Source organism: Melozone crissalis, unplaced genomic scaffold (genome assembly GCF_028551555.1).
Source record: "Melozone crissalis strain CALT ecotype California unplaced genomic scaffold, PUWL_Pcris_2 ptg000006l_1, whole genome shotgun sequence".
Lineage (NCBI taxonomy): Eukaryota > Metazoa > Chordata > Aves > Passeriformes > Passerellidae > Melozone > Melozone crissalis.
Window position 1 is genome coordinate 31,016,130 of NW_026535784.1, and position 21,498 is coordinate 31,037,627.

The following is a 21,498-nucleotide window of genomic DNA, read 5'->3' on the forward strand; positions in this document are numbered from 1 at the left end:
CGCATTGCCACTGCATACCTCACACACATCCCAAGGATGCAAAACTCCACAGCATTCCACAAAACATTGCGAGGAAGGGAAATCCTTGTGCATGCAAGACACGTGCCAGAGCTACTCCGCTCTTTTTCTGATTCTGCAGGAGTGGGATCCAGTCTATTAACCATGCTCAAGAAAGATTTACACAGATGGGAACACAACAGGTAGTGAGAAAATGTAAAAACTGTAAAATGTAAAAACTCTCAGGAAAGGTTTCAGGAGGCGCATTTGTTTAGCTTAGAAAATTGCAGACTGGGCAAAAGATGGGGGAGCATCAGTTTGAACAACTGCCTCCAGGAACCTTTGATCCTTCACCAGGGCTCAGAGAAACATTTTAAAAAAAATTTGGACCAGCCCAGTCCTAGGATATTTTTTGTTTTTTCAATACAATAAAAGTTGCTAAAGATGAGGTAAAACACTAGCTGTTCATACACGCAACCAGATACAGAAATCCAGCACTGGGCAGACCCACAGTAAAAAAAATGAAAGGTGATTAGTTCTCAACCTTCATTTTAATATTATACAGCAAAAGAAGCAGGAAAGAATAATGAGGGGAATAGAATTTAATGTCCTATTTTTAAAGTTTCATGTGAAATAACTTCTCAGAGTATAATTTTTTTTGGAGAATGTTCAATCATGTCTCAATGCACTTAAATTTCCATTGTATAGATAAAGATTTCTGGTCTAATAGAAAATTAAATGATCCATCAGTTCACTTCTTACAGCATGCAAGTTAATTAAAATGGAACTGCTAACAATTGCCATTAATAATTGGGTATATTTATGTGACTCACAATTGTAAAATGACAGTGAATACACTTCATATCCAATTAATGCTTAGTGCATTAAAAGGCTTTCAATAATTTTGTCTTGATGGCATCGCTCCATCCCAGTCTCTCTCATTTGGACTGTGTAGTAAATGTGTTCAGTCCATTTCTGGAAAAGGCTTGAGCTGAAGCTACATTTAGTTCCTTCACTGCTGGAATCTCTCTCACATTCTTTATTTCCTCTCCTCTTCCCTCTGGAAGGTTTGCTTGAGTTAGTTTTTCCTCTGTTTTTTGCAGCTTACATGTTAGCTCGTCCTTTTTTTGTTTCATCCTTTCAGCTGCAGAGGGGTCATGGTTTGTTTTTTGTTTTCTTTTTGTAATAAGGCATTTCAGTCAAGTCTGTGCTTTTGTTCTCTGGCATTTCTGTATGGCCTTGGCAGTTGCTAGAAACTTAACTGAGCCATCATGCCAGAGCCAGAGCCACGGGGAAGATTCTGCCAAGCATCAGCACCACACAGCCTGCAAATCCCCTAAGATGCTTTTATGGACAAAGGAAGGAAAGCAGAAGCACAGGGTTTTTTTCTTCTCATTTATACACCAATATGCTTTTGAACTGCTTTGTCTCCAGTCACACAGCACAATGGATTTAGAATTTTTAAGGTTATGAGATACAACTAGAAAACAAATAGCTAGCGATCCTAACCTGTTTCCAACATTTCTATTTGTGAAATTGTAAGATCAGAGATGAACAGGAGACAGATTTTATCAGCCATGAAGGTAAGGCATTGAGTTGCTACATACAAAACTTTTTTGCTCAGCCTTAAATGCCATCATTTGTACACACAGATAAGCATACAGGAAAATCATGTTTCCAAGGACTTCGATGTATGCACTGACAAGGGTGGTAAGTGGTGATATTAAAGGCTATTTCAGAATTAAACAAATTCTTATAAAAGCACAGGACGCTATCTCTAAGTCATCATACATAGTTAGTTCTTGACATGCCACCCTAACTCCCTATGGGCACTGTAGTCCTTGCAGAGAGCAGATGAGGTGTAGAAGCATAGAGAATACAGCCTCCTAGAGACCAGAGTTATACTGACCAATATTCTTTGGTAATTCTAAAACTCTACAACTTTTCCCAGGCAAATGAGTTCCTGCAAGACTTGCTGTTGAGGTAGTAGCTGATGTCCTGGCTCCTGCCGCCTTGCTCCACCTGCCCTGGAGCCAGGCTGTCACCCAGGTGTCACCCACTTCACCCTTCATGGAGCCTGGGAGTGGTGAGTCAGGGTGGGAGAGCCAAACTCCCAGGGGTTCTGGGAGCTGCCCTGCATGCTCACCATGACATGAAATTCTCTGTGCCAAAAGCAGAAAGAGTGAAAGCGTAGCAATCTAAAGACAATTGTATGTTCAATGTGGTCATCTGTGAACAATGACTGTGGAGATGGTGTTAGGACAATGCTTATGGATACAACAACAACAGAAGCACCTTGTACTATCAGTTTATGTAATCCTCTCCCCAACATCTGATTTAATGCCTTAAATATGAAAATGGATTTAACTCTTAGAAGACATTAGCAGTATTCATTTATGTTACTTTTCTTTTGTTTGAGCAGCACTTAGAGCCAGTTTTAGTGCACTGCTTACATACTCAGATAACCCTAGGGCCATCAATGTCTATGGATCAAATATATATAAATGAGCCACTTCTTCTGTCGACCAATACACAGTAATTGTAGAACTATTTATCCTTTGTGTGAGCCATGAAAAAGAAAAAGTCAAAGGTAAAGAAGTCAAGCACTGCCAAAAACCTCACTGAAGAAACACGAGACTCTTACTCAGCGTGACATTGATCCTGATAAAAGAATTTGAACAGTCCAGCTGTGCAGCACTCAGTCTGTGCAGGGTGGGGTTATATTGCTTTTGTTCAACAGATGTGTGACACTTGCTGGGCTCAGACTGACTCATTAAGGGTATAAGGATGACACATTTTAAAAGAAGGAAAATCACTGAAAGAGAAGTTAGTGAGCTCTTAGGCTTTCTTCTTTTTTCAAATGTGCCACTTGACTTTATGTGTGACATTTTCATGTCAGTGCTGTAAAAATCCATGAGTTGGGGGCAGAGAAAGGAGTACTCTCAGGTTCTGCAGCTTAGCACTGCTGCATTGACTGAGACATTTCCCCATTAAATTATTGAAGTTCATGTAGCAGCAAGTGAAACCAAGATCAAGTAATTCCCTTTTGACTGAGTAAAACAACTTTTTTTTGCATCACCTTGACTATAGCACTCATGAAATCTAAAATAAATGACAATGTCTGATATTATATGATTGATTTAATGCAAAATGTGTTTTCAAAGATACTGGAAGCTGTGATATCTGCACAATATATTCATTCATGCTGGATCACAGCTTGTAAATTCATGAGCACTTCCTAAGAAAACACCTTGTGGCAAATTCACACCTATTGTTATAGGTAGCAGGACTTCAAATTCATACTACAAATATATAATTCCATCTTAGAAAAAGCATGGGATGTGTATTACTGTTTTCAACTCATACCAGACTTTCTAGTATATTCAAAAGAGTAAGAACAAAACCTAATTGAAAACTTTCCTCTTTTCCACAGTGGAAAAGAGTACAGTTACACCACTCAAACACAGAACTGCCAGTCTCACTAGCCTTAATCTATCTGGATTTGCTGTTGATACCTTAATGTCTCTGGATTTCTCTACTGCACATATTTCAGATGTTACAAGGCAAAACAGATTATCAAGGGTATGTAGACCCTGTCAGCTACAAGGACGAAGGCACAAAAACACATAAGAGATAGGGCCATGACAAATGTAGAAAAAAACCTGCATTTTGTTTTCAAAATGTCCCTATTTTCTATCATAAACAGATTTTTTCAAGAAATATAAGATTTTAAATAAATGTGTTTGCAAAAAAAGAGGAACTGAGCAGAGACTGTTCATGAGACATCTACTTTCACAGCACATGCTTTTACTAGCTAGACATCAAAATACTAGAGCCAAATTTGTCTGTGTACTTCAGTGTTTACTCCTTCTCAGACTGGCATAGGCAAGCAGATATAAAGTATTTCCAAATGGAAGCAGAGAGGGTACTAAATGACAGTCAGTGTTGGCACAGACTTTTGGTGTGTATAATCAGCAAGGTTTCAAGAGCTGAGTGATTCTTACAAAGCAGTAACATTACAGTCTGCTTCCCTCTTTCAGCTTCTCACAGCCATTGACCTTCAAGGTTTTTGAAGGTCCTTGCAAGTGCCAACAAATTAATTAAAAATTCACAGGAATGTGATAATCCCAGGAAAAACAAGAGAAGGAGGGCTGAAAGTTCTCTTCCTGTTATTTTAAAGAAAGTATGTTTTAAACAAAAAACAAAATCTTGGTCTTCATGTCCTTCCCAAGAACTTAGTAAATGCTTTTAAGGCACAGATTTCACACCATTGGTATTATTTTGATTTACTGTTAAAATACTTGGGTTTATGCAGAGATTCTATTAATATTTCTGTGAAAAGAATGAATATCTGAATCACAAGCTCCTCCTCTAGACCCTCTTGATTGAGTTAAAGATTGTCCAGCTGGCCAGAGAAATTACACATCTCCTGATCCCAGTTCTCCAAGGACACTCGTGTATAAACGTGAAAGATGGTGAAGGAAGATCACAGTAGGAGTCACAGTAATCTGATCCAGCCTGACTTCTACTGATAAATTCCTTACCTCTCACTACGCATTCATCTCACAGAGTGGGCAGCAGCATCAAAAAGAAGAAACTTTAACAACAAAGGAATTCATTACTGCCAAGAAGTAGCAAACAGTATGACACATATAAATTGGAGTTTTTTTGAACCTCTGTAACTGATTGCTTATAAAGAAGAATTAAGGATTGCTAGTACCAGAGAAATATATTTTAGAAATCTCACTATGAGGTAATTTGCCTTTCTAAATACAAATTCTGGAGAATAGTAGAGGTTCCTATGTTTAGAAGTCTATGGTCCAGTCTTGACCACTAGGAATATGCAGACTTGTGCCTGATCTTACCAAATGCTTTGGTCAAAGTTTCAACTTCAGCCTCTGGTTTCAAATATGAAAGTTAATTTTCTGACAGCCCCAAGAATAACACAAAAAATCAGAAAAGCTGGAACTCACAGTACAGATATTCCTATAGTTTTTAAAAAGTAGCACAGTACACTGGAAGAATGAAACCTTCTCTATATATCTTAATAAACTGAGAGGAAAGAGCTTTCTGCACATGACCTATCCATGGTGTGAAGCTGCTGTAGTTTTGGGGGCAAAAGCCACAGCAATTTTTCAGTGCAACAAAGGAAGTAATTTCCTCTCACGGCTCTCCTTGTGTTTTCATTTCTTCTGCACAAAACAAACTGTCAAGGCAAGGTTTGCTACAACTCTGCTCTTCACAAATGTCTGAATGCAGAGCTCTGTGAATCTTTGATCACAGCTGGCTGTTTGCTCAGCCCTTGCTCTGCAGTGATGCTTTTGTGGTTTCTCCCTCCTCTCGTCCATCAATGGAGAAATTGTATTTTCGGCTATTGGGACTCAGTGATGACAGCACCTACAGAATTCATAGAACAGCTGAGCAAGATCAGTCATTTTAAAAGGAAAGTATTCAGGCTTTGCTTTTCACATTTCACGTGTGAGCAAACCTAAGTCCATCTGCACACAACTGTCCTTGTAAGGACAGCAGGAGTTATACCAGTAGATATGCAAAAAACCCCAAGCAGTGACTTCAGACCTCCTTTTTACTAAGGTGGTTCTCTGAATCTCAAATCTTCTGCAACATGCAGTAATGAGTGCTACATATGTTTTTACTCATTCTTGTCCTCATTGTGCATACATCATATGCCCTCTACACACAAAGTTGAAATGAGTTACAAAAGCAACAGAGCAACAGTGATAGTTCTAAGACACGACAGTTTCTCATTTTAACGGATAGTTCAGGGACTGTTTCAACCTCTGTGAACTTCCTTAATAACACTACTTAACATCAGGTTTACTCTCATTTAATAATTTTAATTTCCCTCAATCTAAAATGTTAGATTCATTTAAATTCAATCTATTCCTCACCTCCCCCCAGGCAGCAGGTGGAGGCTCCACAGGAGGGTAATATTTGGGGACATCCCAAGCCACTGCAGCCATGAACCACTTGAAGTCTTTACACTTGAGGTGCTTGCGCAGCTCCTTCTGGGCAGAGATGTCACCAGTGGAGAGATGTCTGTACTCGGGCCGTCGCTGGTAAATGTACTCTGCAAACTCATCCATCCACGTCTCGGCCACTCGCTTCAGGTTCTGCGGGGCACAGAAAAGAGGAAACATTAATTTCCTCATGTTCTGAGTGAATGATATTAATAACAGGGAAAATCTAAAACTAAACAAAACAAGAAATCAGCATTCCACACAACTTTTAAGCTTAGTTGGTCTCATTTCTCAGTCTTAAAACCTGGAAGAATTCCAGTAACCATATGCTATCTTTATTGCAGTGTTGAGCAAGCACTACAGAGTACTAAGTACCTTGCTTTCCTGCTGGCTCTGTGAGAGACAGCCTTCTGCCTGTTGAACATCTTATTTTCCTTCACATTCTTTATGCACATTCTTCATATGGGTTTTTGATTTATGATGGATGTTGAACAAAAATTTCCTTTCTGATGCTTACACTGGCCCCTTTTTTTTCAGACCTGCTAATGTGGAAGAATGGTTCAAATTCTTCCTTCTGATGTATTTCACTTTGCATTTGAAAGGCATCTGAATTTCAATCTGTCACGATATTGCTTAGTCACCAAGCAATTCCTACCTAAATTTTAGGGTGAGGTCTTACAAGTGAATGTTTGGGGGCAAGCAGTCCTGAAGAGGAATTGATCTGAAGAAAAAGACCTTCTGGAATAGGAGCCACAACAACCTGCGGCTTTCTACACTCACTCATCCTATAAACACATCTAAGACTATTTAGGTTCCATGAAACCAAATTCTGGCTGTGTTCCACAAAGCCCATTTTTGTTGGCATTTTATAGGAAACAGAGTTACCTATTTTGCTGCATAAGAATTTATTCAAATTATAATTACTTAAATTAGCTGCCTCAAATTATAAAATAAAACAAATACCATTGCAAAGAAAAGTTCTGGGTAGACTGAAAAGATATATTTTATTGTTATTTACCACCAAGAAGGGGACATTTTTTTCTGTATTTTTGTTTGATTTTAAAATTCCTCCTGTAACTCAATCCACACAAATTTATATGCAGATGTTGTAGTGGAGTATGGGCTTGGTCTATTGTGTATTGCCCCAGTTATCCAATAACCTTTTATCCCACCAACAAAGCAACATCTCTCTGGACGCCTCTGACACACTAGGGTGTTCTTATTGCTTTGATTGTGAAAACAAGATAATCAAGTTTTATAATATTCTTTTTATAGAACACTACCTACAAAATGCTGAGATTCTCTCTGTAATAAGCTGGAGGACAACATACATCTGATTACCATCAACATAAGGTAATATTTCTTTTCAGAACATTCTCTGCATCTAAGTAAGCTGGATTCATACTCTGACTTGCCTTCAAGATTCTTTTTCCTGAATTTTATTAATCAATGTAAACTAAATGTCTCTGAACTAATAAGGCTTATCTGAATACAAAGACAGCAAGACACAGAACAAAGGAAGTACTTTTAGCTGACACTGCAAGATAAATTTCTGTGTACTTTCTCTCTGTGTAGCAAGTATGTTAAACCTGCAGGGATAAAGCAAGTAACATTAAAGCAGTGTAAGATATCACAACACTCATATCCTTATTCAAAAATGGCTTGTGCTCCACATAAGTTTGACTTGTGCTGTAATTTCATGAAGACCTAAATAACTTTACAAGAAATTAGAATTCAAGAACAGGAACTGGGGAGGACAATGAAAACCAGAAAAAAATCAAGAACATCATCTAAATGACAATCTCACTTTTCTAGCAGAAAACCTGTAACACAGAATTTTTCTGACACATAAAAATATTATGTGATGAGATTTTGTACATGAGGCAAAAAAAAAATAGTAGGAACATTAAACAAAAAGACAAAATAATGAAAATACGTGTGATTTCTAGCATAACTTTCACTGCAATGTTGCATACCTCATTTGTTACAAATGCAAATGCAGTTTAGGACTGTTGTATAAAATTGCTTTTTGCAATCACTTCATCTGATAGGATTTAAAAACCATACTATAAAAAGAGCCATACAGTGAATGTACAGTAAAAAATAAAAAGTTCTCTTGGGAAAGAAAAATTCAAGGTAAGTCTTGCACCACCTATACTAAAAGTAGTCTCTGATGGACTTTCTTCTTTAGTTACTTGGCTGCACTAAAAGGACTGCATTCTCCTTTAGATGATTGTTACCGATAAAACAGGAGTCCAACAAAAATCTTGATATTATACCTGGTCACTGACTCAAAATTTTAATTCACTGGTCAAAAACTTTTTGTTTTCCAATACCACCTTTATAACTGTTTGGGTTTCATGTGTGTTTTTGTGTAAACCCACCGAACTCAGTATTAAGAAAAAGAGTCAGTTCTTCCCACAATTCCCCAAGTATCAGGTAGGACACTTTGGATAAATCTACTTAAAACTTTGCTTCCCTGTTCTTCCAAGACCGTTCTTTCCATCATATGCTAAAAATCACCTGTAACTAGTATATTATCCTTACTATGTTTATACATTGATTTCATAAGCCAAACCCTTCTGAGGCAGCTCTTTCAATAGGTTTGTTTTTAAAAATACAGACTCTTGATTTGCTAGCTCTGAATCTCCAGACTACTTATTGAACATGACCAAACAAAACACTGTGTTCTAGAGTAGTAAGAAGCTGTTTCTGGGGCAAGCACTCAGCATCTAAACAAATTAATTTTAAAGAGGTTTGTTGAACTCAGCTAGCCTGGGTTAGGATTTTTTATCCTTATTACCACTACACAAGCTCAGAAATCACCGTACTTTCTTTTAACATAAATGTGTCCAGACTAGTAGTAAAACTCCCCATACTTGAATTGAATGCAGTCAAGAAGAGCTGCTGTACTGAAAGCTGGTTTGGTGCAACCTTGCACAGAAAAGGCAAACATCATTTACCTTCTTGTTTAGAACACAGCATGCTCCTAGAGCAAAAATACAGGCTGTCCAAGATGAGGTGGGTGAACTTGTAAGCTGAAAATTCCCATTCTGTGGCTGTCTAGCAGGATGATAAATTGCAGAGAACCTCATAGGATCATAACTCTTCTCTGCCAATTACAGTAGGGAGCTGCTGGGCTTTTACTCATCCTATCTGAAGAGCACAACCAAAACAAGAGCCCTCATCTCCGAGCACTTTAGGCCTACCAATCAAATGACTTACTGCAAGGTTAGGATGTGATTTCAAGTCCTTGACAAGTCTTCCAGAGTTGTCATTCCCATAATTTAGGTGGATGCCTGACAAAATGGATGGAGGAAGGAGAATGGTCACTTCCTCCTTGCCTGACCCTTAGGTGAGGCTAGATACAAGCTGAGCATGTCATATAAGCACAAGTGCGACTGGTTTTGAATAGCTACCCAATCTGGACAGAGTCCAGCTGTAAACCAGGCTTTAAGCAGTTTCATAGGACTTGACTCTGTGTGGGCATACTGCCCCAGAACTTGCAGGCCAAAGAACTTTAGGAGCCTTCCAGATTAGGTTGCATTTTGTGAATGTCTTACAGCATCATTTAACCACCCATTTAATTTTCATCATCATGAGACAGTTAAGTTTCACAGTGAAAGTAATCTTCATGTAATTTAGAGTCTACAGGAATTAGATTTGAATCTTCTTGATTTCTGTCTCCTGTTATTATTTATGTTATTTTGTCCAGAACACTCCTTTAAAAAGTTTTTCAAATGGCATCAAATATCACTTATAGGAAGAACCAGTTTGGGGATATCTTTGTGGTAGATCACTCTTGCTTGGATTCAATCTGAAAACCTCATGTAAATGAATGTGGAAAGGAAAAAAAGAAAAATAGAATCATAGAATCTTTTAGATTCAAACTGACCTCAAGGATCATCGAGTCCAACTGTTAGCCCATTATTGCCAAGTCCACCACTAAACAATGTCCCTAAGTGCCATATCTACAGGTCTTTTAAATACCTCCAGGGACGGTGACTCAACCACTTCCCCGGACAGCCTGTTCCAATGCTTGACAACATGTTTCTACAGCTGAAAATGGTGTAGCTTAGCTTGGTTGACAAATTCACTGCAAGGCTATAGATGTCCAGATTGGTTACTCTTAATAGGAAAAAAAAAAAGGAAAAAAATTAAATCAAAACAATTCAATGAAGATCAAGTAATTATTAACTAGTTATATGAATTGACCCACAAAATAAAGAAGGACTCTAAGTGGACATCTGAGGAGGTTCTCAGGACCTATCCAAGAAGACCCACGACAATTTGTTCTCTCTTGTCATTTTCAGTGGAGAATTTCTGTATGGGAATAAGTAAGGCCAATGGTATTTCAGTAGATGCATATTTCTATATGTTACAACCTAACAGCTGTCACAAAGAAACTGTGAGATGAATACAACAGTGACAGGAACCACACTGAGTCATCAGCTGTCATCAGTTGCTCATTTATACATTCTTGATATAATCTTAATCACTGTTACAATTTTATTCTCTGGTAAATTCTTTACCACTGGGCTTACATTTAGACAAATTTTATTTAAGTTCATATGAACTGACACATTTAAGACTGTGATTTTGCTTTGCATTTTTAACCAAGATAGCCTACAAGACAGTAAGTTTCAATGTCATGGACACATGGATGTCACGGTTTAACCTCAACTGACAAGTAAGCACCACACAGCCACTTACTCAGTCCTCCTTAAAGGAGTGGGAGAGAGAATCCAAAGAGTGAAAGTGAGAGAACTCAAGAGTTGAGATAAAGACAATTTAACAGGGAAAGGAAAAACCGTGCACACAAGCAAAGCCATTCACCTCTCCCCATGGAAAGGCTGGTGTTCAGGAAAGCCATCTCCAGGAAAGGAGATGGCTCCTTCACGCCTAATGGTGACTTGGGAGCCCAAACACCATCGCTCTAAACACCCCTCTTTCCTCCTTCTTCCTCAGCTTTATATACTGAACCTGATGCCATATGGTCTGGAATATCCCTGTGGTCAGTTTGGATCAGCTGTTCTAGCTGTGTCTCTTCCCAGTTCCTCACCCTGCTTGCTCGGTGGGGGTGGTGGTATGAAGAGCAGAAAAGGCCCTGCTGAGCAATAAGGAAAATACCTCCACATTGATCACAGTTTCCAGCACTAATCCAAAACACAGCCCCATACTAATTACTCTGAAGAAAATTAACTCTATCTCAGCCAAAGCCAGTGCAGTAGACTTCAATAAAAGAGTTTAAATCAACTTGACTGGAGAAAGAGAGAGACAAATGAAGACTTCTGCACTTGAAAAAAGAAAATTTTTCATGGGCCATTTTGTTCAGTGAGCAGGGTAGATACACCTCTGTGATCAAATGACTGTCCCTTTTGAAGTGTGTAAGATCATCTGTCATTTTCAAGAGATGTGATAATACTCAGTGAGAAGAAAGCAGACACTGACCATGAGAATGGAACATCAGGGTGAGACAGGGACATGTCAAAGGACAGGTCCATAAATAAAAGCTCTAAGCAAAGTTTAACTGGATTAGTGTCTAATATGAGAGGGGTAGTTCCTCACTTTGTCACTGTGGAAGGTGTGCTGGCTTGAGATGACAGCACTTGTACGAGAGCTCCTGAGCTATACTGAGAGCCAGCACACCTCCATCCTCTAGGTGCAGCTTTTCCAATTAACATTTTAGATGCAGCCCTTGAACTAATATAACACTGTAATTCCTGTTCTTAGTTTCTCCAGATGTTCTAAAGATTTTTATCAGGTGTCTGTAAAGGAGCACAATGGTTTTATTGTTTGTTTCATTTCACCTGCATAACTGGTTTTTTTCTGCTTTTGTGTCTATCTTACCACATGAAACTGACCCTGATCTCAATAAATAGACTTTACTTTTGTCAATATCAAATACTACTGGAACATTTGAAACCTGTAATGAGATCCTATTGTCCTGCATTTAATCTGAACATTTTCCAGGAAGCTGGATGTCACCAGCTGGTATTTGTTACAGGAGACAGGACAACAAAATCACTTTCAATTATGCCAGTCAAATACAAATCACCACAGCATGTCTGAGGCCCGACTGTATTTTGGTTGTGAAATGTAAGAGGAAACATTACTGTTTTCTTGCCAAGAATAACACAACAATCTTTGCAGATTAATCTCTTTTTTTTTTCCTAGAAAAATTCTAGTGGTATTATTTTCACCTCTCCTACATCATCTTACCAATTTGAATTTTTCTATTTTTGTTTTGTGAAGCACAGTATTGTGGCTAATTCAAAATGGGTGCCCTGTTTACCTCTACAAGCAGCTGCATTTAATTTGGCTGGAAATAATACAATATACAGTTTGTTTTACGCAAAATGTATTTTAAAAGTGCATCGGGATCTATCCAGTCAAGACAACTCTATGTTCCTCTGGAATATCGGTAGCATAATGTTACAATGAATCATCGATGAGAAGAGAAGAGAAGAGAAGAGAAGAGAAGAGAACGAAGTGACAGGAGGAACTCATCCAACAAGTATGGATTAATATGCCAGAAGGAGCAGGGTATAAAACTCCAGAGCACTCACAAGGAGAAAAACGATACTCTCAGTTTTGTGCAAAGATCCTTCCATCAGTGTCAGAACACAAAGTTTACCATTTCGGTGAATTTCTACAGCAGAAAAAGAATAAAACATTTCCTGGACACTAACCACAATCTTGTGATATTCAGGTTTTAATGCTTTAACCTGCCCACATCAGTTAAGCCTCATCTAGGGGGTTTCTACCTTTCCCTTTCTTCCCTAACTCCCTCTTAATTTACACAGTGCTATTGTTAGTCAATATTTCCCTTTCTTGGGTGTCTTATTTTGGTTCTTTACACATAACTGTGTTTTAAACTTAACTGGGTTTCATATCAGAAATATTTATGTAAAAAACTCCAAGAACCAGCAAAACCCAACCCAAATGAAGAGATGTCTGCAGGCATAAAAGAAATGCATCTGCATGGAAGACAGTATTATAACTAGATGACAAAGCTCATGTGGTATATAAATAAATCTTCTATGAGTTAGCACAGCTGGCAGAGAAGCAAGAGCCTATTTATTTTCAGCCAGTAGTTTGCAAATACCTAGAGCTGAAATTCCACAGACGTCATCTGAATACAAACAGGATTTCATCCTCTCTACAAAAGTTTGTATCTCCACCAGGTACACAAAAACAGATCCATGCATTGGAAAATCTAAACCTCTTGCTCAAATGAGGCCAACCTGCAGAGTCTGGGGGCAGGGATGTGTCTGGTCCCAGTGGGGATGCTGCCTGCCCCTAGTTCTGTGGCTGTGAGGGGGCTGTGGAACACAGAATGACACTACAAGAACATCTCCACAAATTTGCTGGCTGTTGCCATGCTTGTGTTACAGACCCATACAGTCCATAGCCCATCCCAGCAGCTGAGCCTGGAAGAGTTCAGGGGTTTGACTCCAAATAGATTTATTTGGCCTCATAACTTGGGTTCCAATGCTAGTCTATGCAGTAAATCCTGAAAAGTAGCTACAACCATTTTGATGTAGTTATTGTCCACGAATATCTAGTTCTCCATCTTCTTTGTGATCTTTTTTGATAGCTAAACTGCGGGATCCCATGTCCTGGCAGACAGGGAGGAATTCAACTTAACATTAGGATTCACCACCCTGTGGAGTTAGCATCCAATTTGAATTTCAGTGGGATTGCCCTCCCCTTCAAAAAGGCCTAATGTACTAATGCTCTGTGGCTAATCCTAAAATGCTGTGTAAAATACCTGCAAGAAAAAGAAATTCTGTGGATATATTTTGAAACTTAGTTCATCTCTGCAAATCCTATGGAACAGTGAGATTTTATTGATATATTTCTTACAGCTTTTATAGGATCACAAATAGAAAAAAAAAACCACTCAAAAAAACAAAAGAAAATAAACAGTAAATTGAGATACGCCTAGAAGAAAATGCTAAGAATATTCTGCAGTCCAATTTCATAGGTAACTTGCTAAAAGTAAATGGCTTAGCTGAAATTGTTAAAAGGGAACCAAGAATCAGAAATACAAAAAGCAACTAAAATAATCCAGTAGAACAATTCAGGAGTTTTAGGATCTGGGGGTTTGCTTTCTAAACATGCCTTACCTAAAATAAACAGGTGACATTAGTTATTATTTACTGCAGTTTTGTGCAGATTTACAGGTTTGAAATGAATGAACAATTATGTGATGTTTCCAGGTTAAAAAGTGGAATCAGTGTTGACATCTGCATGACTATTAATATTTCTTTATGTGCAATTGCCTGTAAATTTAACACTGATTGCTTTCAGCAAGCAGCAATATTTTAAGACATCTTCAGACAAAAAATATTCAGTCTTTTTATCTACATTTAATTGTCAGAACCTGTTTATAAAACTACACGTTTGCGGCTTTCTTTAATTTTGCTCTGCATCACCAAACAATATTACTAACTGATTTATATGTGTATGCTTTTCAATTTATGTGGGATGTGGCAGCAACCAATATGTATAAGCTTCCCCAATCTTGAGTGACAGGTAAGATATAAAATTGATATCATGATCCATACTATTATGTGTGGTACAATAATGATTATTTAGCGATGGGGAGGTGCAACAAAGGTTTTGACAAGTCTCTGATTTATTAAAGCAGACATGATTCTCATGCCAGGTTACAGCTCTCTAAGCAGATACTGAGATTGGTCAAGTATTACGTAGCTGGCTGAAACTGTGCGTTGAAACTCACTGCTAAAAAATAAAGAGAGGTGAAATTGCAAGGGAAGTTAAAATGCTTACTTTAAAGATTATGTTTTAAGGGTAAACATAAGCTGAAACAGCCTGAAAGGAAACCCATGGCATCATTTGGGCTGAATTTGTCTGGGAACTCTGTTCTCTTCCTAATTCCAGTCCCCATTTCCCTTCTGCTGTTGCTGGGGAAAATGATGGGAAAATTTGTCAACATTTTAGGCAGTATCTGCACAAGTGGAAATTCTCCCTTGATGAACAAAGGTCTCTTGCACTCATTTATAGAATCAGAGCTGGGTTTTTTGGGCTCATTCCTTTGTGAACTGCATCTCTGGCACGCTCCTTTAAACAGCAGAAGGATTTAGTAAAAACCATTATGGAAACTACTTAGCAGTGAAAAGTACTCCTTTTGGCAGTGGGGATAATATTTCCAGATATTCTTGAGTGTGTTACTCATTATATATTTGAACTAGAACAAAGTTTTTGATAAAAAACTCATAAAGCGTAGATTATAGTCTTTGAATAATATAACATTTGGAGGATAAAGCAAAGACAGTTGAAATATCCAGGCCACTCCTGTGGATACTGGCCTAATATTATTTTGGCTAACAGCTCCATTTAGGGCTGACACACTGAAGATTAATCTGTCCTTGATTTTTTTTTTTCTGGAAAGGATGAGCAAAAGAGTATATTTTTAGATTTAAAATTACACACAATATGATGGGTCAAGGACAAAATTCTCTTTCTTGCCTAGTTATTGAAAGAGCCCAAAACACCAAAACATACAGATGCTCTTGTGCTCTTGTTAGCCTTGATGCAATGGAAAGAATACTATACTGGAAAGAAGTTGTGAATCTGAAAATTCAAAGTTTCTGTTAGTGATAACTATATGTCACAAATTTACCTAAGCATCATGTGTTGGACTGTCACAACACAGAGAGAACTACCCAATGGAAGGATACGACCCACCACTAGATCTTTTCCCACAAGTTATAAAGCAATCAGTCTGTGCATGGGCAGAGATATCAGATTTATAACCAGAAATGTTTTTTTCAGTAATATTTCATAAATGATTTATTGAAATCAAGCTAAAATAAATAGTACAGGGAGGCTGCAGGCTGTGGCTTCCTGATGGTTGTAGGCATTCACAGTGCCACCATGAAAGCCAGTCCAGCACAGAACCGTGCAAGATGCCAGTAGCACAAATAGAAATTACTCTATTTTGCTCCTACAGGTAGTGCATGAGAGATCACATTCTCTAATGAGATACTATGTGCTGTAACAGAAGAAAACAGAGACTGAGGTTTGAATTTCTTATTTCCAGTTCTGTGTGATTTTTCACAGGGAATATCATAAATGAAGCAGTTTCATTCAGGCAGTCCAAAAATCTGGATGGGGCAATTCTGACAGGACATAGAGCTATACTTGGGAAAGATATTAATCTCACAATTTAGTCAATACAGTTTTTGCCTCCACCACTAATTCCATTACTGAATTGTGTACCACTGATGTCCTGTTAATGCAAATTCTTCTTTCTGTCTAGCCAGCTGGCAGGCAGGCAGCACAGGCAGCCTCCTTTTTCTGCTGCAGTTAGTACAGCAAGCCTGGTCCTGTGGTGCTGAAACTGAGAATGTCTCCCCCTCAAAGCAAGAAATTCATTCTTTTATTCATACCACATTTTCATTATTAAGAAAAACCTATGATTCATAAAGTATTACCCTATGGCAATATGCAGACTTTAATATTAATGCCATTTTATTATAAAAAAAAAACCCCTCTAAACCAGAAAAGATTAAACTCAAGCATGAATAAATACCAGTATCTTCCTGGAAGCTACATCTGTGCCCTTCATCTCCCATCTTTTGACATCCTGTGAACATCTCCAGAAAGTTACAGAACATTTTCTCTTGAGCAAAAAGCCCCCTCATGGATATGAATGTGTTCAGTAGTCTTTGAGAAATGTCTAGAGGTCTTGTAATTTCTCACTCTCAGAGCTCCAAGCTGGCTGTATTCCACAACCAGATTTTACACAATAATCAGACAGACGCTCAAATAATTGTTACTCAGTCCCTTTGCCTCAGAAAACATCCCTTCCATGAGATTCTGCCAGTTCTGCTGAGTGATAAGAAAATGTGCATTCAAATTGGTCCTGCTTACAAAAACTACGACTGACAACACTGTGCAATTTGAGAACCACAAGCCTTGGGTTATTCCTAGGTTCTTTTGAATCAGCGTGAAACGTGCTTCTGTGCCGAGACGTCCAACCCTGTAATTTTAAGCTTCCATTTTATTCTTGGCAATCTTATCTCTGAAAGGCAGGATAACTGCAGTAATTGCACATCTCATTTCAGAAAAATAAAAAATAAAGAAACATTCATTTTCCATTTTAATAGTTTACTGGAAACTGGTTCACAAGGAATGAAGGGACTGATAATGAATGAAAATGAAAACCAGCAAGACCCAATTACTCACCCGTGCAAGGCTGGTTCCAGAAGGGACTTTATATGGGACGTACTTTCTGTAGATGTGTCCAACTCGAGAGCATGGAACATCGTACATGCCACCTCCACACATCCACACCTGGAAAGCAGACAGAAAGCAAGTGAACGAAAGAATGATTCCTGGAAACAAATGAGGCAAAAAAGTACATTTTAACTAATGTGGATGTAAAAAACCCACATCATTCCGGGCTGACCCCCCCCCAGTCATGATGGTCTTCTTGGCATGCTGGTAACTGGGATATGGTAACGTGGCAGACTCTCCCACCCAGAACCTCACTGTGCAAAAGCAGAGTATGTTCAAAAGAAAATTATAAAATATATAGAAATATAGAAATAGAAATAGAAATAGAAATAGAAATAGAATAGTTTGGGTTGGAAGGGAGTTTACGTTTGGCCACTTTCATTGTGCTTGCCTGTTTGTGTTATAGTGGGTAAATCTGCCTGCTACTGGAATCCAGCCCCTGACTGACTGTGCTATTCATACTGTGAACGGTGAAAATAGGGGTTGGAGGGAAGGCTTGAATGACAAAGTGATTTAGGTAGCTGCTTCTTACAGATCATTTTTGTATCAGCCCTTACAGCCCCTTAGCAATTAGCCATAGCATCCAACTGAGACCTGATAATGAAATGTTTGAAGATCTAGTTTCATTACAGAGCAAACCTAAATACACTAATGTAAATGTCTAAGGAAGGCTTGAAAGTGGCGAAAGTGGGGCTTTGTCCTTAAACTCCATGGACACTGATGTGCAGTCAGATAGAGCTGAGAGCTACTCAGGAAGCTGCTCTTTACTACCTGCCATCCCAGAATTGACTAAGCCATAGGAGCTCTGGGTAGGTGCCTCTGGACATGTCATTTACTCCCTTAGTAAGCACAGTCCTTCTTAAGGAGGAAGTTTGCTGGTAGATTGGGAATGGAGACTCAAATGAATGCTCTGCTTCCAAGCTAAAATAGCTTATTGCCACCCAAAGCAATCTTGCAAAAAGTCATGCCATGCGGACACGAGGATAATTTTCTTAAAACAAAAATTTTGTAAAATCTGCCTCTTAAATTAACCTTGAAATCCTCATCTGTTTCATCTCACGACAGTAAATTCACAGGAAAACATGCATAAACATAGTAAATTATCACAAAAGCAAGAGTATTAAAGTAACGTTGTTTATTTTTCTAACAATATTTCCTTTGTATGTTACATCATTTGTATTTTTTTAAGTGGAAATTTGCTCTCTGTGGCTGTCTTCAAACAACCCAGTGCCCAATGAAATTGCGGACGTATGTTTACTATTTGTTCTTGTTTTTTTAAAGGAGGTGTCATTTCAAAGGCTAGACAAATTATTGCTGTGATTAATCAAGGCTTCTTAGCCCTTGAAGAATGGACAGCATAGCAGTGTGACTCAAAGGTCAGCTCCAGCAAAAATTTAAAAGACAAGAAAGCAGAAAGTAAAGATATATGTACATACATACATATTTATATATATATAGGCCAGTATTACTTTAACTGAGGCAATGAGAGCTGCAGTAGACATATATTGCATTTCCTCTAAAGCAGTAGGGTAACAATATAAAATAATAATAAAAAAAAGAAACCCCAGTCAGATATGCGGAGGCAATAACAAGTGGGAGGAAATAACACTGTGTTAGGCTTATATTTGATAGATATAAAACCTGAAAATGCTGTGCTGCACCTGAGGTATGCTGTGCAGGGTAATTGAAATGAATCTTGGGCTGCCTTGAAGGATATTTAGCAGCTGTTCCTGTTTATCTTTCAGCTTCAGAATGGTATTAAAAGCATTTTTTATACTTTCCTGAGGAGATCAATTATGGCAACTTTGTCTTTAAAATGTGCATTTTTCTGTCACATGCACTAAATACAAGAAATTGGAGAATGACTTCTGTGTTAAGTATTACAGACCTCCAGCATACTATGAAAGAAACTCAGGTGGTGTGGGACACTTGGCAAAATTATATCAGTAGCAATGAAACTCTCAGGATCGTTAATGTCTCCTTCTTACAAAAGCAATGAATCTGGTCTGCAGCTGAGGTATAAAAAACAAAGATGAAACCAAAATAATGCAATTCCAGCTTGGAAAGATCAAAAGAGTAGTTTATGTGTCAACTAGAGACTATCTCACAATTTATCTTTATATGGCTCCTTCCAACAGAATGTTGCAAAACATTTTATAGGGATGGTTGAAAGCAAAAAGCAGGCATTAACACAAGCTTTAAAAGAAATTAAGCTGTGGTTATGTGGCTTTGTTCCTAGCTGGAGTTTAGATGCCACAGATGTATTTTTTGGCTCTATTCTACAGCTCCTGTGGGATTTTGGGTGAATCACTCTCCTTTCACATTACTTCTTTGTCTTTTAAATTGAATTCTGCCTTCTCTTATGATTCCCCCACCTTATCTCTCTGGTTTATGAGTGATCCAGCCTGGAAACTACCTGGAAAATGTAAATACTGTGCATGCAAGACTGAGATTCCAATCCATATGCTACACTGTAGTCATAATTACTGTAGTAAGAGACTCATGATTTTTTTGCAGTGGAGGATGTGTTGCTGGGGAAAAGGAACATAAACATACAGCAAATTATTCAAAGGATTTAGAGGGTACTGAATGGACTTTGGATTAGGCTTCAAAACTTACTGAGAAATATACTGCTGCTGAGAGTCAGTAACAAGACAGACAACAGTGAGGTACATTGAAATGAAGGGAAAATACAAACTGTAAACTGGTGGAAGAGGAATAAAAAGTATTGCATGCAAAAGCAACAACTTGGTGCTCTTCATATTGTGCAAGAGGGATGGACTACAAACAGGAGAAATGTATTACAACAGTGGGACTGAAAAAGTTGTAGAAAATAGGAATATAAAAATTTTATGGGATTTTTTCACTCTTCTTGAAATATAAGCCAAAAGAACAGACTTGGCAGTTGTAGAAAAGGAGAAAGAACAATATTTTCCTGTGAACTTTTACACCCAGTGAGAATGTTCCTCTAAATGAAAGAAAAATTGAAAAATAGGATCACTGACAGCAAATCTACAGTCAATGGGTCTGAAAATTGCAAAACCATTTGCTGGAGGTGAAGTGGGATTTCCTGTCAGGAAATATTAAAACTGTACCATGTAAACTGGGAACTGATGACTGTGAGTATTTCAACAATACTCAACAGCACCTCTAAAATTCCAAGAAAACTGGCAATATTTCACATTTGCCAGTCCTTCATATAGATTACAACTGCACTAATAAGTGGTAATGCTCCTCCACTCCCTATCTGCTGCCAAGATTGATAGCTGTGGAGGGAATTAATAGTGATTATGATGATAATGAAAAGGATTAATGAACTTGGAGGTGTGTTTTGGAAAACAGGGATGAAGAGAATTTAAAAAAATGTATTGGCATGGATAAGGATAAAACAACTGTAGATACAGATGACTATCTTCAAGAGAAGAGGGAACCAGCATTAGCATTTTTGTTTTGGTATGATTTACAATGCCTAAGGAATGTCTAGTGCAAAGGATTGCACTGGGTTTTCACATCCAGGTTTTGGTAGCAGGGTGGCAATAGAGGTGGCTTCTGATGGAAGCTGCCAGAAGCTTCCCTCAGGTTCAACAGGGCCAATGCCAGCTGGCTCCAGGACAGACATGTCCCGGTCCAAGGCCACCAGCGATGGTGGCAGTGCCTCTGGCATAACAGATTTAAGAATAGGGAAAAGTTACTGTGCAACTTTAGCCAGAGAGAGCAGTGACAACTCCTGAGAGCACCAGCTCTGCAGACATCAAAGTCAGGGAAGGAGGAGGGGGAGGAGGTGCCCCAGGTGCTGGAGCAGAGATTCCCTTGCAGCCTGTGGTGAACACCATGGCGAGACAGTTGTGCCCCTGCAGCCCCTGAAAGGTTCATGGTGGAGCAGAGATCACAGAGGACCTGCTGCCCCTGGGGGACCTCATGCCGGAGCAGGTTAAGATTGTGAGGACTCCTCTCCCTGAGGAGGAAGGAGCAGCAGAGACAACACATGATGAACTGACTGCAGTCCCCATTTCCTGTTCCCCTGAGAGTGAGGAGGAGGAGAAAATTGGGAAGGAAGTTGAGAAGCAGGGAAGGGTGGGGAAAAGTGTTTTAAAATTTGCATTTATTTCTTATTGCCCTACTCTGATTTGATCAGTAATAAAATGTTTTTCCCCAGTTCAGGTCACCTTTGCCCATGATGGTAACTGGTGAGTGATCTCTCCCTCTCCTTATCTTGATCCAGGAGACTTTTGTTATATTCCCTTTCCCTTAG

General features: G+C 38.5%; 1 protein-coding gene across 1 annotated transcript in view; it reads right to left on the bottom strand.

Annotated features, from left to right (window-relative positions):
* Positions 1-21,498, bottom strand: part of GALNTL6 (polypeptide N-acetylgalactosaminyltransferase like 6) — a 423,505-nt gene that overhangs the window by 15,779 nt on the left and 386,228 nt on the right. The window contains exons 8-9 of the mRNA XM_054292088.1: positions 17,196-17,303; positions 5,907-6,128 (exon numbers count right to left, since the gene is read on the bottom strand). Of these exons, the coding sequence (XP_054148063.1) occupies positions 5,907-6,128; positions 17,196-17,303 (330 nt within the window). The remainder of the gene's footprint in view (positions 1-5,906; positions 6,129-17,195; positions 17,304-21,498) is intronic.